Source organism: Glandiceps talaboti, chromosome 22 (assembly GCF_964340395.1).
Source record: "Glandiceps talaboti chromosome 22, keGlaTala1.1, whole genome shotgun sequence".
NCBI classification, from domain to species: domain Eukaryota; kingdom Metazoa; phylum Hemichordata; class Enteropneusta; family Spengelidae; genus Glandiceps; species Glandiceps talaboti.
Window position 1 is genome coordinate 18,208,697 of NC_135570.1, and position 17,577 is coordinate 18,226,273.

At 37.3% G+C, this 17,577-nt stretch overlaps 1 protein-coding gene across 1 annotated transcript in view; it reads left to right on the forward strand.

Annotated features, from left to right (window-relative positions):
- LOC144451992 (5-phosphohydroxy-L-lysine phospho-lyase-like) overlaps positions 1 to 17,577 on the forward strand; it is a 191,722-nt gene that overhangs the window by 86,274 nt on the left and 87,871 nt on the right. The window contains exon 4 of the mRNA XM_078142954.1: positions 13,885 to 13,959. Coding sequence (XP_077999080.1) covers positions 13,885 to 13,959 — 75 coding nt within the window. The remainder of the gene's footprint in view (positions 1 to 13,884; positions 13,960 to 17,577) is intronic.

A 17,577-nucleotide genomic window follows, 5' to 3' on the forward strand; every position in this document is an offset into this window, starting at 1 on the left:
ATATCTTTTAAATGAGTATGAGTCACAGTATCATTCCCAGACACATGCTTCAATTGATTTGGAATTTTGATTTGATTACATTTCTGTTTCCCAATTAGTTCAGAGATAACTCCCCATGTTTCTTTCATATTGTTCTGCAAAGATACAAGAGTGTTGTATAGTCATACTTTTTAGCTTTCCTTAGAACACTTGTTAAAATATTTCTGTACCTTTTGAAATGACTCAGAGTTGGTTCTTGGAAATTATTTTTGATAAGTTTTCTGTACATAGCATGTTTCTTCTTTATTGATTTCCTAATTGCGTTCGTTATCCAGGATTTGTCGTTTCTTTTCTTTTTACCCCATCGCATGGATTTCAGTGGGGCATACTTTGAAGCAACTTCGAGAAACCGTGTACAGAAATAGTTATACGAGTCATTAACATCCTGGCAATTCAAAACACCATCCCAGGATTATCTCTCAATTTCCCTAACAAATTCATCCTTATCATATTTTGAAAAATCCCTTACAAGATTGCATGCATTGCCTGTGTCTTAGAATGAGATATCTACATTATTGAAAAAGGTAAAGATGGGGTCTTTAAGTGATGCAAACTCACCAGAAAACAATTTTTTTTCTTGGCCTTAAAAAATGCCTACCGTGAGATCTGTGCTACAACTTTCTATAAAAGCTTCCCATTATTACGTGTGGTTGGCCGTAAGATCGTATCTGCAGGCAATCATGCTGGAGATTTCGCCTACATAACTTCATACGATCTCCTCACTATCTCAAAATTGGAAATCTTTACTTCGTTCATACTCCCACAGCCCAGCAGCCTACGAAGTTGCTGTTGAAAACTGTACTAGTGCCGCTGAAATCATAAATTTCGGCATTCAGCAGGTGACATTCTAAATTTACTGGTATATAAATGGTGAAATTTTACATTTACCAGCATTTTACCAGCAATTTTGAATGTCGCACTTGCAAGTAATTTATACATCGCATTGTGTAGACGAAATATTCTGACTGACATACTCTGACTTCAATGTGTCAAAATATATATGGCATTTAGATAACAATGGACAACCATTCACATGAGCAGTGTACACAATTCTGATAGGATTGTTACGTTGTTCTACAGACTATGTCGCAAGCTTTTATTTTGACATTCCTGGTTTTTCATTGGTTGCTCCTGTTTGCCTGTAGACATTGGTGATTTTAAAGATATTAGTTCAACGTCTCTCCTCAAATCATGACAGTTTGACCGAGTACCTACAATACACAGCGGGGAACCACCAGTTCCAGTATGAGTAAACGACATAGTTATTTCTTTTCTCCTGCTAGTAAGCCATGTATGGGTGATGGAAATGATGGAACAACTCGCTAATCGCAACAAGATAAAAGGCAATGTTTCAAATGTGGTGGCTTGAAAAGTTCAATTGTCACAGTCTGGAAAATCTAAAGATGTAAAATTGGCACTATGGCTTGAACAATTTGAGTGGATGAACATCCATATCAGTGAAGACAGCGAGTATCTTAGTCCTAATAGATGGCAGTATTTACATAGTACAGTGCCAATATTGAAAGAGAAGTCTGATTTCACTTTGGAACGGGGGAAATTGGTTGAAAAACAAACAAACTTTCATGGTACACTGCATTTAGGTGATACACGTCAAGTGTATTCAAAGACATACCGTATATTTAGCGAAACCAGTGGCAGGCAGTCCTTTGGTGAAAACTTTTGGTATAACTAGTTTCCGGAGGGGGGGGGGGGGGGTACTCCCATCGAAAGGGCATATACCTACGTACCTCGGTTTTGACCCCCATTTTCAACTCATGTTGACTTTAGACTCTTGATTTTTAAAGCATTATGTAGAGGTTTGACCCACCTCTTTCAATGCATATTTTGAACAATGTTGTTTCCATGGGTTGTTTTCGGTCATCTTTATTGGAAGTAGGCAAAAGATAAATATTGCCAATCTGATAGCCAAAAAGAACTGCAATTTTCACTATTTCTGAGTTATTGCTACTGCTCAGAAAAAAATGGCGTGCGTCGGTATTAAAGCCAACCTATGATAACACTCACAAATGCTCAGAGATGATCAGAACAATTGCTGGATGAATCAGGAATGACTTAGATAACGATGTCAGAAACAAAGCTAAGTACATTTCTTTTTTGATTGACGGAGACACTGATAGAGCTATGCAGGAGTGTGAAATAGTCTACATGCGATGAGTAGACAAACCGACTTGTAAACATGTGGTGAATTTAGTGGGACAGAAGGAAGTTGCCGATGGTGGTGTTAGTGTGACAAAAACTATATATGACAAAGTTGATGAAAGTTGGAACCAGAATCTTAGAGGATTTGGAGCAGATGGTGTGTCTGTCATTCTCGGTCAAAACAAGAATGTATACACTTTACCCAGCGCCAGTGGGGATGCAAACCCTTTTACGAATAAGTTGACTGAGACCACAATCAGACACGTCGGGTTGAGAACGTTAAGGGAGGTGATCTTATTCAAGTAGGCGGTAATCACCTGTGTTGCCCGCGGGTGTCCAAAACCGCCCTTGCCCGCCCGCCCAAACCCTTGAAATGGCGGTAATGAGTGTGTGAATATTTTAGCAGCTGTTCACAGTCACCGTCTGCCCGCTCTGCCTGCAGTTATATAACATATGTAAACATCTATTGTCATGATTCTGAACGTTGTGTGAAAGACTTTATTGTTTGGTTCAATGTGTAATTCAAGTGTAGTTACATGTAATATACATGGACAGGAAGACTACTACACAACCAAAAATGTACATGAAAGTTTTAGCCAGAGTGCTCACGACTTTGAGTCGATCTTTTACGTCAACTATAAATGTAGCGACAGATCAAAATACTCTCCAAACTTGCCTTTTTCATTATTTTTTTGTATTGCACTTTCCTTGTTTATGACATCAGTTATATAGTATTTAGTTGTTTTCTTGTGTATACATGAACTTCTAACAACAGGTGAATGACTTTGGTTTATTAGTTGTATATTGTGAGTGCACATGTAACTCTGTAAGAGAGTGACATCAAAGTTTAATAGGTCAAAAGTATGTGATGTCCTCGTTCGGATGTGAAAGATTAATTGACAGAGGCAACATCAACCGACGTTTCTTGGTAGGTACAGTACAAGCCGGAACTTGGTAACACAGCTCTTGCGTCCTGGACGTAGCCGTGTTCTCCCGAGCTGTACATTCATCCACACCGGCTGCGTCCTGTCTCAGGAAATTAAGTTCATGTTACACTGTTGCATCGAAGAACACGTAGCGAGCATGAAATGTAGTGACATGTCCTTGACCTACTTGACCTACAGCGGAGTGCACTAGTGGTGCCGATCACCAAGTATATGTTGGACCATAGGAGGGTCTATGGGTAGACCACTGTAAGTTAGTGTTTAGTTTCGACACAAAAATAAGTATTCATAAAACACGTTCACGAATTAAATATTCTACACTGTAGACGGTGTATTGACACACGTAAACTTAATCGCAATCACAGGTCTGGTATAGGCTGACGAGACATATGAATATTGGGGTTAACAGAGTGTCGAACTCTTCATAATTACGCGATTTATTTCGTAAAATCGGTATCACGTATTATTATTTATACAGATAAGTTTATCTGAAAAATACTATTTATTCTAGCTGGATCGATGTAATCGGATGTCATCTGGCAAATCTAATTTAAAATCAACATCAGACAACGGCATGAAGTTTTATACACAGAGTTCGAACACATCTATGATATATATTCATATATATTAGCGAGTCAATAAATAAATTTTGTATTCAGAAAACACATGAATGCATTTCTACTAGTAGTTGAATATTCGATGTCGTTTGTGTATTTTGACACATCTACCCATCAAGTCGCAACTGACGTGCAAAAATACATGTCGAAATAGTTTAGGCCAAAAAAAAAAAAAATCTGGTTCTGGTCAGGGTAAACTTTCTAAAGTGGTGCGACGATGCGCATTTTTTTTTTTTTCTAATTTTTTTTTTTTGCAAATTAGTAAATACACATTTTTGACACTTTACATGCTCTCGGAAGATGTCATACAACTCTGGAAGTTGGCACTGTTGTAGGGCAAGTTTTGTACGCTGCGGATCAATCATCCATCAGGGCATCACTAGTCACATTTACAAATTTATCTTATCGCCCAGTGATCTGCAGTAACTTATAATCCCATCCAAGATAATAATGAGTCTTGCCTTGCAACCACTGTATAATGTCATTGTGCAACTTGTAACGAGAAATAGGTCTGTCCAACGGACGTAGAGGAGGCAGTGTTTTCTTTCGAGCACTGTCCATCATCAATCTGAAGGCATTTCTCACTGGAATTGCTCGAACTTGCTTCTCTTGTTCCCCATTTATTTTAAAACGCACTGCTTACGTAGCTCTGGATGTATGCGCTACGATGTTCGACACGTCTTTCCATCTCATCTCAGATGGAAAGACGTGTCGAACATCGTAGCGCATACATCCAGAGCTAACTGCTTACGCTACAGGAAAATCTTTGTATTCAGAAGGCAGAACGAAACGATCACCAGAACTAAGAACACCTCGACAAAAGTCTTCATATAATCTCATTAGAGTAACATCGGGTGAAACGTCTACCATTCCAAATGGCCGGATGATCTTTGCTCCAAAAGTCAGCTGAATTGATATCAACATTTCGATTGCTCACGACGTACTCAAACTTCAGACATTTTCGAAACATGTGAGCGGTTTACCACCTAGCACAGTGAACACACTATTTCCCGTGATTCCCATCAACCACGTACATGTTACGTACACATATCGTACGGGGGGCAGAGTTATGGGTATGCAACAGTACTAGAAGAAAAGGGTACCCTTTACCAAATAGAAGTGCGCCATCACACGAGTTAAATTTTTCCGCTAGCCTTGCATACAGTGTTGATCGACGGGAATTGTAAATAAGGAACGGGAAAGCAAAAATTATCGGAAAAAAAAGGAACGACGCGGGGGTATTCAGGGCACGCGCGCGCTGACCAGAACCAGATATTTTTTTTTTTGGCCTTATAATGATTTTGTATGACTTTTCTATTTCAGCATACCTTGAATAACAATATCTTAACACTTACTGTATATACAATACAAACTGTGTAACGACCCGATCATACACAACATTTCACGTTCATTTGTCATTTCTAAGGGGAAAATGAATGTTCGATGTTCAAGGAACGGATCAAAGAATTTGGTTACCTACCATGCAACGATATCGATGTATATTCATTGAACTGCTTGAACACATATACTAAACTACAATATAATGGTGTGATATTCAGATTATCATATCCACGTAACAACGTTTATTACTATTAATGTTATTCTTAAGAAATACAAAAAAATACTTTACTAACAAATTACTCTCCCACTAATAAAAGTTTTCTCCATTGTTTGATTACTTGCCTTCTTTTGTTATTCACGTTTTATTGTATCAATTTGGAACGCTGCCCTTTGTATCTAAACTTGTAAAGTTGGTTTTGTTAAAGTGCTGGGTTAAAGACAATAGAAACCATTAAATCCTGGATGGATTTAGATAAAAGATATTTTAATTTCAACTTAAACTAGGCAAATGTGGTAATATGACCATAGGTATGCCGTTCTGTTTGAAACAAATGAAAGTAATCTGGTTTACAAATTGAATTAGACGCAGTAACACATGATGCTCAGGTTGTGAACTCTCCATGAAATTTGATATCCACGATTCCGTTATTTAGTTTAGTTTACGATGTATGCAGTAGAAATCATCGATGTGAATTTAAAAGTGACATTTCTGTCAAACATAGGATGGGTATAAAAATGATATATTTGATCGTATCATCCCAAAACTCCCCGGTAGTAAATACTAGGACTCGCAATTAGTAGGACCCGTTGCGTGTACGTTTCACATGATTTTGAACAACATAATTTTCTAGCTGAAGATAACAGTTTTTTGTGTGGCCTTGCTACATTGCGGTAAGAGATTTGCGCACTAGGCAAGGGGATATTTCGACATTCATATAGTACCACTTTGTTTCGTGATTTTTACTAATCATGGCTTATAAAGATTTGGTGGAGATGCTATCAAAGGTAAACACAGTTTAGCCCGCAATGCCACACGTTTGCCCGTCAGTGACACTTTAATCGCCCTTTTATTATCCCAATTGACACCTTGTGTTCAACTATTATGACTTCGCCCTCAACAACACAGTAGTGATAATCTCATGAATATTCCAAGGGCAGGCACGGGCGGGCACGGGCGGTTTTGGACAACCGCGGGCAACACAGGGGATTACTGCTAACTTGAATAAGATCACCTCCCTAAACCAGTTTAATCAATACGCTTTGTTGATTGATATACAACAACAGGCCAACAGCAAACAGAAAAGGTGGAACAGAGCATGGGCAGAAAGAACTACAAGTAAACACTACTATCCAGTGTGAGGGCATGCTAACTGTGACACAGCTAACAACATTAACAGAATGGCGCAGGGACGGAGTAGGGCAATAATACCATATCACTTCACTGTATTGAAGTTGTTAAACGATGCTTACCATGAAGTATGTAAAACTTTCTGATCAGCATGCGAAATTAACACTGGTCCTTCGGTCCGAAACCAACATATTTCCGCTCGGACCGACAGTTTTTCAGAATTACAACAACCTATCGGTCCTTATGACCAATTCGAATTTGGAGTAAATAATATCATTTATTCAAAGATATATCCAATTTCACCTACATGAATCTGATCTTGTGTTACCTACTTTACCGTCGACATCTCAAGCGACAGAGCTAGCTCACTACATGTGTTGTTGTCAATGTTGATATCATGTCTACATATGACGTGCATAGCATAAAGCATTTACTTTATGAAATTATGTTAGCAAACACATGATTGGTTGAATTTCTCTAATTATTTGTCTCTTGACCATTAGAATTAGAATTAGACTATTAGAATGTCTTAGACATTCAGACGCATTCAACGCATGTGTCTTTTCAGCCATATAATGATTACTGTTGTAAAGTTTACTGTTCGAAGTGTATGAAACTTTTAACATGTTTGAGACAGTTCCACATTGTATTTATAAGTATGTGGCGATATTTAGAAGGTGGCAATGAGGTTACGAAGAAGAAGATGAAACAGAAACTTTTTTAAAGGCTGGTATTAAAGCCGGTAAATGTTAGCGGGTTTCCCGGTCAATTTACCGGAGTTCCCCATGTGTGAGGCCATGATCAAAACAAAATGACGGAAAACATATAAACTACTCTGAAAATGGCGGTTTAAAAGAAGGCATGTACGCTTTGTAAAATATCTTCAGTACGATAGGTTTTTTAGCTCCGCTGTCAGCGAAAGCTGAATTCGTAGCTTTAGGTATAGGTTGTATAGAGTATAGAGAGTAGAGTGAATCATAGGTGTCCATCAAACTTTTATATTTTCATTATTTTCTCCGAAAGTGACAGTCAGTATTCTTAGATATTTGGTGTGCATGTTCCCTGGGGGGAGGCTATTCAGATTTGTTCATGCCAAGTTGATCTGTGCCATTTTCAATTTTTTATGATTTTTTTTCATAAAATGTCATTTTCATCATCTCCGTGAAAACTTATTGTCAGATTGCTTTGATATCTGGTGTGTTGATGTGCAGGGGGTAGCTTACTCAGGTTTGTTAATTTAAAGTCAGCACATCTTCATTTTTATTTTTTATGATTTTTTTTTTGTAATTTGAAAAAAAAAATATGTTAATGAGCATAATGACCGACGCCATATTGGAAATCAGTCGACGAGACTTTAAGTAAACTGCCACTTTTCAAAAGACACTATTGACGTCAAACAAGCAATGTAATATGTGCTATAGTCAATTCTACGAATTGGGCGCCCAAATGCATGAAGTGACAAGCGTTTATTCGAAACAGGGTTGTAAACTTCAAATCCAAATTCTGCACCCCTTCTACATAATCAGCCAGTCCGCAACGTCCTTATTTGCATACTCTATCCTGATTCGACCAGAAGCTGAAGCTGACCTCATTTGACCGGGCGATTTTCCACAGGACGTTCTTGGTACTCACTAAAATCTCACTTCAGATGTTTTCAGATAACATGTAACTTGTGATTAATTCTATATTGTCGTGCAATTTGGAGTGACAGTGAACCAGAATTAAGACAATTTGCGTAAGGAAGGCATGCGGTTGAAGTTATGCAAGAGCAGTCTAACTGCGGACTGTGAATCAACCAAATTTTGTTTATTGGCCGACAGTTCACATGTAAAGTTAAACGACATGAACGTGTCTTGCCATTTCCAAAATGCAAATATTTGGCAAGTAAAAATAATTAAAATAATCACAACTTTAATTTGGCTTCAGACTTTGCATTATGTTTTGCGTATCTTTCCCCGTTTTACATGTAAATCCGAAAAGGTTCTCTCGTCATGTCATCAGTGATCATACCCGAGGGGCTGCTTTGAGTACGAGCGAAGTAAGGCATGTTGAGGTATTTTGTTGAGAATTATAAATATTGCGAAATGTCAAGTACAAGGTTTAAATACAATGGAATGATGAAAAAAATGGCCGAGTCTGCTCACAGGCGCCGCGCCGGTCACAAGAAACACTGTAAATTCCATCTTTCTTAGTTTCCGTACTGCGACAACCCCAGGTACCCGGATGCACGAGGGACTAACCCGGAAGCAAGTCGTTGTCAGCCATACGTTACAGTGGTAACATCGTCCGAGAAATCGCTGCGTTCAGAGTGTCATTATTCGCAGAATTGTTGTTTTCGAGTGAAAACGCATCTTGAATTGTATAAATCTAACAAATGAAGACATGTCAAGTTATATTTTGAAAGTTGTATCGCTAGTTTAAGACGATTTTCTCACGTACTATCGAGGCTTACTTGGACTTGGACCTTACTCCAGTTCATCGGGAAGTTTAGCCAGTCCGATAATTCTTTCTGGTTTAGTTTACAACACTTTTGATCACGCAGATTTTGTTGTTGTGATGAAAAGAAATGTAAAAAAAAAGATCACTTCAACCATTTCGTTGTGTTTTCTTTATGAAAGGTAATAGAACATGAACGAGTGTTACCACTGTAACGCATGGCTGCCAGAATGACTCTCTTTTGGGTACTTGGCGGGGATTGTCGCCGTCCGGAAACTAAGATGGCGATTAATACATTTCTTCCCTATATATATCTACTACAACTTGTACAAGTTGAATGTTGTTGACTTGGTAAATTTGTTAGAAAATTGAAATTCAAATTGCCTCAAAATTATTTTAGATCCCTAGTTTATTTCATTCATCATTAAAATTTCCCAGGGTTAAAGCTGTAAGACAATGAAATTATTTATAGCCAACCTCAAAATCCTCTTTTTTTTTCTTTTTCTTGTGTGCATTTCCCAGTCATTTTTTTCTGAGATTTTGTGCAATTTTTCATAACAGTAGATTTTTGTTATAAAATGGTGACTATGGTATAAAAGTACAATACATTACCAACTTCTGTGTAAAATGTGTTTTACAGTGAGACATCATATGAACCACTAACCACTTTATTGCATCGCTAAAACAAAACTGCATAGTGAAGAGCTGGAGAACTGAACCACTTCTACGTGTCACCAAAATAAAAAATTAAATTAAAAAAAATCAGCGGAGCTATTCTGACCGATAGGTCGCTTGTTTTTGTAAAAACTGTTTTTAAAAAATTGTTTTCAATTTGAAGCATATGACAATGTACGTCCTGTCATGTCGTAATCAACGTATCAACTTTAATAGAAATGTTGCAATTTCTGTTGCCATTGTTGTATCTGGATAATTACTGCATCGTGTCAAACACAGGTTCATAGTGGATGACACAGGACAGTACCGTCAGCACAGCATGCTCCCATGTCAAAAAAACTTGCACTGCACATATATAGTTCTCTTCATCCTGTTGAGAGTTTTTACACAAACAGTCAGAGACAATACTCAATACACCACAGTAGGGTATACGGTTAGGGCTTCATCGGAGGGGGGGGGGGGGCTTCAGTACATTTTTGTAAACACTGAAAGAAGACGAAACCACTCTGTGTCACTGTGTGGCTGGAAATTGAAATACAGCGAATACATATAGTTTTCAAGAGGGATAGTTATCCAACAAAATTTTCTGCTATGATGAATTTGTGGGTCTATGTTCGCTAAGAGTGGAAAAGCTATATCAGCTGTTGTCACAGACGATGAATCTGACTTTGAATTATGTGATTCAGAATTTAGTGAATCGTACTGTGAGGAAGGAGACTACTGTGATCTCTTAGAGATTGCAGATAATGTAGATTTATTGATTCATTCACCCATATTATATACAATCTATGTATCTGTATTTCTATGGTGGAATGAATACATTCATTCTCAGACCACTATAGTCTATAGGAACAGATTATGCGAGAATGAATATTCATAGTCTCTGGGTTCATAGTTACAAATGAAAATCTGTACTCACAGAGTCAAAAATTACTTGGTTGCGAATCCAAAATTTGCTTCCAAGTTATTTTTTGTCTCCGTGAGTGGAAATTTTCAATTGTAAGAACAGATTGATGAAATAAAAGTGGATAGATACAGGTCGTGAACGTTAACTCCATTGAGTATGGACCAGCAGTTTTCCTTAAGGACCAGCAGCATTTGCTACATGTCGGTCCTTATGACCAGTAGTCATTTTAACTTAAGTTCACACTGTTTCTGATGCGTAATAGCAATGTTATGAGGGTTTGAATCTCATTCATTATTTGCTGTGGAATCAGGTGTACACTACCCAGGTATGTAGGGGATCACGAAAGCCAAGTGAAATGGAGGATGACAAGCTTTCCTGTGTTGAGAATAGGAAGCAGGCATTTGAACAACATTTTTGACAACTAACTTTGACTGGGACTTGAAAAAATCACAGATGTATAGAGCTAAATTTCTTGCATAAATCATGAAATTGCAAGACTACACTTACAGAAGGTATTCAGTTTAAATCTGGTTCACAATTGTGGATCTTGATATCAGTTATCTTGGTAACAGGATTTTGTAATAAAGCAACTCCAAATAGGCTTTTGTTGTATTTTTCTTGAAAGACTATGTAATTTGCTATTTTGTGACTGATTTTCAGCTAAAATAACTGTGCCTGATGTTAGTTATATGAAACTTTCTGACAGAATTTAAATTTGCTCATACTTTGAGAACATTGTCTACTAGATCATAGCAGCATTGAATCATGGGTATAATTACACACTACCCATACTTAGAACATTGTCTACTAGATCATAGCAGCATTGAATCATGGGTATAATTACACACTACTAATACTTAGAACAGTGTCTACTAGATCATAGCAGCATTGAATCATGGGTATAATTACACACTACTAATACTTAGAACATTGTCTACTAGATCATAGCAGCATTGAATCATGGGTATAATTACACACTACTAATACTTAGAACATTGTCTACAAGATCATAGCAGCATTGAATCATGGGTATAATTACACACTACTAATACTTAGAACATTGTCTACTAGATCATAGCAGCATTGAATCATGGGTATAATTACACACTACCCATACTTAGAACAGTGTCTACAAGATCATAGCAGCATTGAATCATGGGTATAATTACACAACTCATACTTAAAACACTGTGTATGTACTATATCATAGCAGCATTGAATTATGGGTATACATGTAATTACACTACCCATACTTAGAAGTGTGAACTACATGTAGATCATAGAAGCATTGAATCATGGGTATAATTACACTACTCATACTTAAAACACTGTGTGTACTATATCATAGCAGCATTGAATCATGGGTATAATGTTTATCTCATAACTTACTTCATCATTACAAAACATATCTTAAAATAATTGTTTATCTTTCCCATTTAAACCATACCACACAAAGTACTTAATGTTCACACATCCTAAAACAGTTACAAACTGCTGTTATACAGCAATAAATTGGCCAATTATAGCATTCCTTTTATGTGTACAAACATATACTTAATCCCATTGTTTTAGCATCCCAAAGGGGTAGCCATTACAACGGGCTTCATTCAGCCTTGTGTTTTTAGTGCTCGTATAACTTTTTTACTGGCAGCCAAATGTGGTGTAAAAATCAACATTTTGTATAACAGCTTCAGAACCAATTTTGGTAATTTTTAGTCCCCGCCGGACAAAGTCCGGGACGGGGACTTATGGATTGGGTTCCGTCTGTCCGTGCGTCCGTGTGTCCGTCCGTCCGTCCGTCCGCAGCCATTTCTTGGAGATGCCTAGACCGATTTCTTTCAAACTTGGTACAGGGGCAACATACAATGGCATACATATGCACGTCAATTTGTTTCATGATACGATCCAATATGGCCACCTAGCAGCCATTTTGTTTGCAAATTTTCCATGTCCAAAGCCATAACTCAGACATGCTTGAACAGATCTCATTCAAAGTTGGTATTAGCACAGTGTTCTATGACATACATGTGCATATTCATTGTTGTCAAGATACGATCCTATATGGCTGCCTAGCAGCCATTTTGTTTGCGAATTTTCCATGTCCAAAGCCATAACTCAGACGTGTTTGAACAGATCTCATTTAAAGTTGATATTAGGACAGTGTTCAATAACATACATGTGCATATCCATTTTCATCGTGATACGATCCAATATGGCTGCCGGGCAGCCATTTTGTTTGCGAATTTTCTATGTCCAAAGCCATAACTCAGACATGCTTGAACAGATCTCATTCAAAGTTGATGTTAGGACAGTGTTCTATGACATACATGTGCATATTCATTGTTGTCAAGATACGATCCTATATGGCTGCCTAGCAGCCATTTTGTTTTCAAATTTTCCATGTCCAAAGCCATAACTCAGACATGTTTGAACAGATCTCATTCAAAGTTGATATTAGGACAGTGTTCTATAACATACATGTGCATATCCATTTTCATGGTGATACGATCCAATATGGCTGCCGGGCAGCCATTTTGTTTTCGAATTTTCCATGTCCAAAGCTATAACTCAGACATGCTTGAACAGATCTCATTCAAAGTTGATATTAGGACAGTGTTCTATAACATACATGTGCATATACATTTTCATGGTGATACGATCCAATATGGCTGCCTGGCAGCCATTTTGTTTTCGAATTTTCTATGTCCAAAGCCATAACTCAGACATGCTTGAACAGATCTCATTCATAGTTGGTGTTAGGACAGTGTTCTTTGACATACATGTGCATATACATTTTTGTCGTGATACAATCCGATATGGCTACCTGGCAGCCATTTTGTTGGCGCAGTTTTCATGTCCAAAGCCATAATTCAGACATGCTTGAACAGGTCCCCCCCCCATACCCGACCCATTCTGTATTGTTGAATGGTTTATTCCATCACGTCATCTTGAGGAGTAGGCATGTCTCATGTCCAATGAGGAGACACAACATGAGTAGGCATTTTCCATGTCCAACGAGCAGACACAACATATCTAAGTCTGTTTGATTTAGGTTCACAAGTGTTGTTGCTTGATCAGAGTAGTGATATCAAGAAAATGACAACATAAACGGCCAGTTCCTTAAAACCCAATCATAGCGGGGACTATGTCATTCTCAATGACTTGTATTATTACAGTATTGTAAATTTTATTACTTCGTGTAATGCTAGCATTGTTTTTGAGTAGATATAATATTTGTTCAATTTTGACTACTGATGCTGATTGCCTATTCTTGATCAAACTTAACAATCAATAAATTCATAATATATTTACTAAGAAGTAAATAGTCCAGACAGTTTATTCATACCGTTTACATGCACGACAAATAGTAAACAATTTAATACTTTTACTAATACTTGGATCTTTTGCCCATATCAGGTCTGAAGCCAACGACCTAGCCCTACAGCTTGCAAGGCATTATACAAAGAATTCAGACATCATAGCCATCAATCAGTAAGTAATATACAAACATTTTAGTAAGATTTTCATCAATATCACTTGAAAATAGTCATCAGTGGGAAGACTTAAGGTTCAAGCTACCAGCTTAAATATGTAACAACTGAAAGTTGAATGTCAAATACCATATATTGGTACCCCTAATTATGAAAATTTAGCAAAGACAAACTGTGATATGATGTTATCATTACTGAGGAACAGTCAGTGCAAGTATGTGTACAATCTACAATATACATGTAGTTGTCAAATAAATATATTGTAGTTATGTCCAAAAGTGTATTTATCATTATTCTAGTCACACATTTACAGATTTTAGTTCATTCAAAGAACCCATTGACAATATTACTCTCTAAGCTACAACTTAAAAGACCTTATCTTTCAATTCACGTCACTGCATATTCATATGAAATCCTAGTGGGTTGTGTTAGGAGAACCGAAATCCACTATATATCAAACTATTTTCACAAAGGTTTTATAACACAACTGAACTTATAAGGTTCAGTAGTTCTATAGGCATGGCGAAGTGTCTTTGTGTGTGTGTGTGTGTGTGTGTGTAAATGACATAAAGTCAAAAACCGCCAGACCGATCAGCTTGGTATAGTCATGTGCCATATTTCCAAAATTTCTTATATGAAATCTGCCCAATATGAACCACTGCATGCCATTGTAAAAAAAAAAATAGCACCAATGGCATTGTAGCACAGCTGTACAGGTTTTAAAAATGTTTTCCCATATGCTGATCCATACTAGGTATAGGTGTTAATTTGTTTTATGATTATCCATACATTCATTTGTCTACTTATCCCTGTTATCTTTGCAATATATGTGATCACTTGGTTGTTGCTAGGCACATTTGCATACATTTTTTGAATGTGTCTGTGATATCTTTACAAAATGTGTGATCATTTGGCTGTTACTATGGCATGGTCATGTTGCTAGGCATATTTGCATACTTTTTTTTGAATTGTTATTCATATGTCTATGAATTCCTATTGTTATCTTTGCAATATATGTGATTATTTGGTTGTTGCTATGGGCGTGGTTTTGTTGCTAGGCAAATAACATGCATTTTTTGAATGTTTATTCAATTGTCTATTCATCCCCATGGTTATCTTTGTGAAATACACCACTGATTGGGCTGTTGCTATGGGCATGGTCTTGTTGCTATGCAAATTTACATACATTTTTGGAATGTTCATTCAATTATCTATTAATCTCTTGTCATCTTTGCAATATATCTGATCATTTGGCTGTTGCTATGGGCGTGACATTGTTGCTAGGCATATTTGCATACATTTTTGAATGCTTATTCAATTATCTTTTAATCCCAGTGGTTATCTTTGTGCAATACCTCACCGTTAGGCTGTTGCTATTGGCATGGTGTTGTTGCTAGGCAAATTTACATATATTTTTTGAATGCTTATTCAATTCTCTTTTAATCCCAGTGGTTATCTTTGTGCAATACCTCACCGTTTGGCTGTTGCTATGGACATGGTGTTGTTGCTAGGCAAATTTACACACATTTCTGAATGCTTTTAATCCGAGTGGTTATCTTTGTGAAATACCTCACCGTTTGGCTGTTGCTATGGGCGTGGTCTTGTTGCTAGGCACATTTGCAAACATATTCTGAATGCTTAGACACCCCTAAGAATGCTCCCACCAAATTTCAGACCCATCTGCCCAATAGTTTTTGAGTAAGTTTTTTTACCAAAAATTACATTTTTTGACCCAAATCACACACAGATAGTAAGATCATTTTGATTTGAACAATTTCCCAACTAGACACCCAAGGTAATACACCCATCAAATATCAATGCAATTGGTACATGCAGGATATTTAACCTGCCAAACACAGTATGATCATGGAGGTCTTAATATGACTATTTTTCTTTCCCCATATTATATAAAAATGTGTGACTTCTTGTTCTGCGTACAAACTGTTTTTTTTTTGAATGCCTAAGGATTGTGCATTTATATGAACCTGTTTTAATCATAGTGTCTAAGATTTAATTCAGCTGTGCTAAAAACAGGCCTAGGTTGCCAAGCAACCCAATCTGATTAAAATCCGATGTGGTGAAAGCGGCTAGATGTCCTTATTTACCTCTATTCATCGTGTTGTGACGTTTGTTTTGTTGGAGTGATCGCCGCCTTCCCACATCTGAACCGGTGTAATCTACAATCCCATTGAACGTGGACAACATTGTAAGGATTTCTCAACCAATCAGCACGTTTCTTTCAAAATCATTTAGAGATACAGTTGCCACCACCGACACATCGGGTCGCTTAATGCCAAGTTAAAGTTATCATGTTTAGTCTAACAGGGAGGGGGATTCTTGTCATATACACGGTGAAGCCTTTAGTAGGCACCCAGCCGGGCCGTAATCACTCTTTGTATCATCATGTGTATTTGATCTTAACTTGAGGCAGACTTTCGACTTGAAGGAAATGGCACCATGTGTGTATGAGCGAGTCAACTACTTATTTCATTATACATGGTTTTTATACATTTTATTTTATTATACAAACGTAATTCCTTGAGGGGGGGCGTAAGATTGTCGTTTTTCGCGTGCGTCGAAATCACTACAGGGATATTTAATTCATATTAAGATGGAATCAAAAGAGGCAATGCTATTTTGCTACTCTTGAAAATGACAGTCAGAAACTTTGCCGACATACACGGAGTGAGATGCATGTTGTTCTAAAATAACCGTATGGCCAAGTAACTCAGCTGGCCTGGGAGTGATGTACAACTAATGAATGACAAAAACAACCACTTGAATGCTGCGAAAACATGATTTTATTATTCACCCACACCTAAACAGAAGTTCCTGAATTCAAGAGACTGTTTTTCTGTTTGATCGGTCATCACAACTATAAATGATGGTACGTGATGAACGCACGTGTCAACCAATTTTGTGCGACTAGGATCGATACTAGTAAGCGTACAACCCAAGCAAGTCATTACTGATTTACACTTAATGTAGACATTACCTCATTTACTTGTACGACAACTCTCGATTTTTAAAACGTCCTATATAGCTTTACGTTTTAGGATTACCTAATGCCAAATTCTAGACTAGACGGGTAGCTGTTTAGACATGATGCGATTCATAGTACACAAATATAAATACGGCACTCCACTACGTATACGTAGGTAACGTCATGTGATCTTGTCTGTCAACGAAAGTTAATGAAGGCACAGTAGGTACGTGCACATGATCAGAGCCGATCGTTCAATCGTAGTCGCAACTTTTAAAGGACGTGCCTTCATGATAATTGATTTGAATAGACTATGTGGGGAGGACGTTGCCAAAATCCACCTACACGAAGGTTCTAAGTTAGGCCATGTTGGTGTATAACGTGAAACTAATACGAATGTAAATCCGGAAATTACCGATGAGATGTGACGTGAAGTGACCTCTAAACTTGGACTAAATTGTCGTAGATAGCGTGGTATTGCGAATGTTTATTTCGGCACTAGCAACAAGTTGCTCGTTCGATTGATGTTGATTCAATCCTTCTATTAATATGAAAATCAAAAGTTTGGTCGCCTGAAATAATTATTCAGCAATAGTTTAGTAATTCCAAACGGATTTGTAGATGTTTGTAGATGAT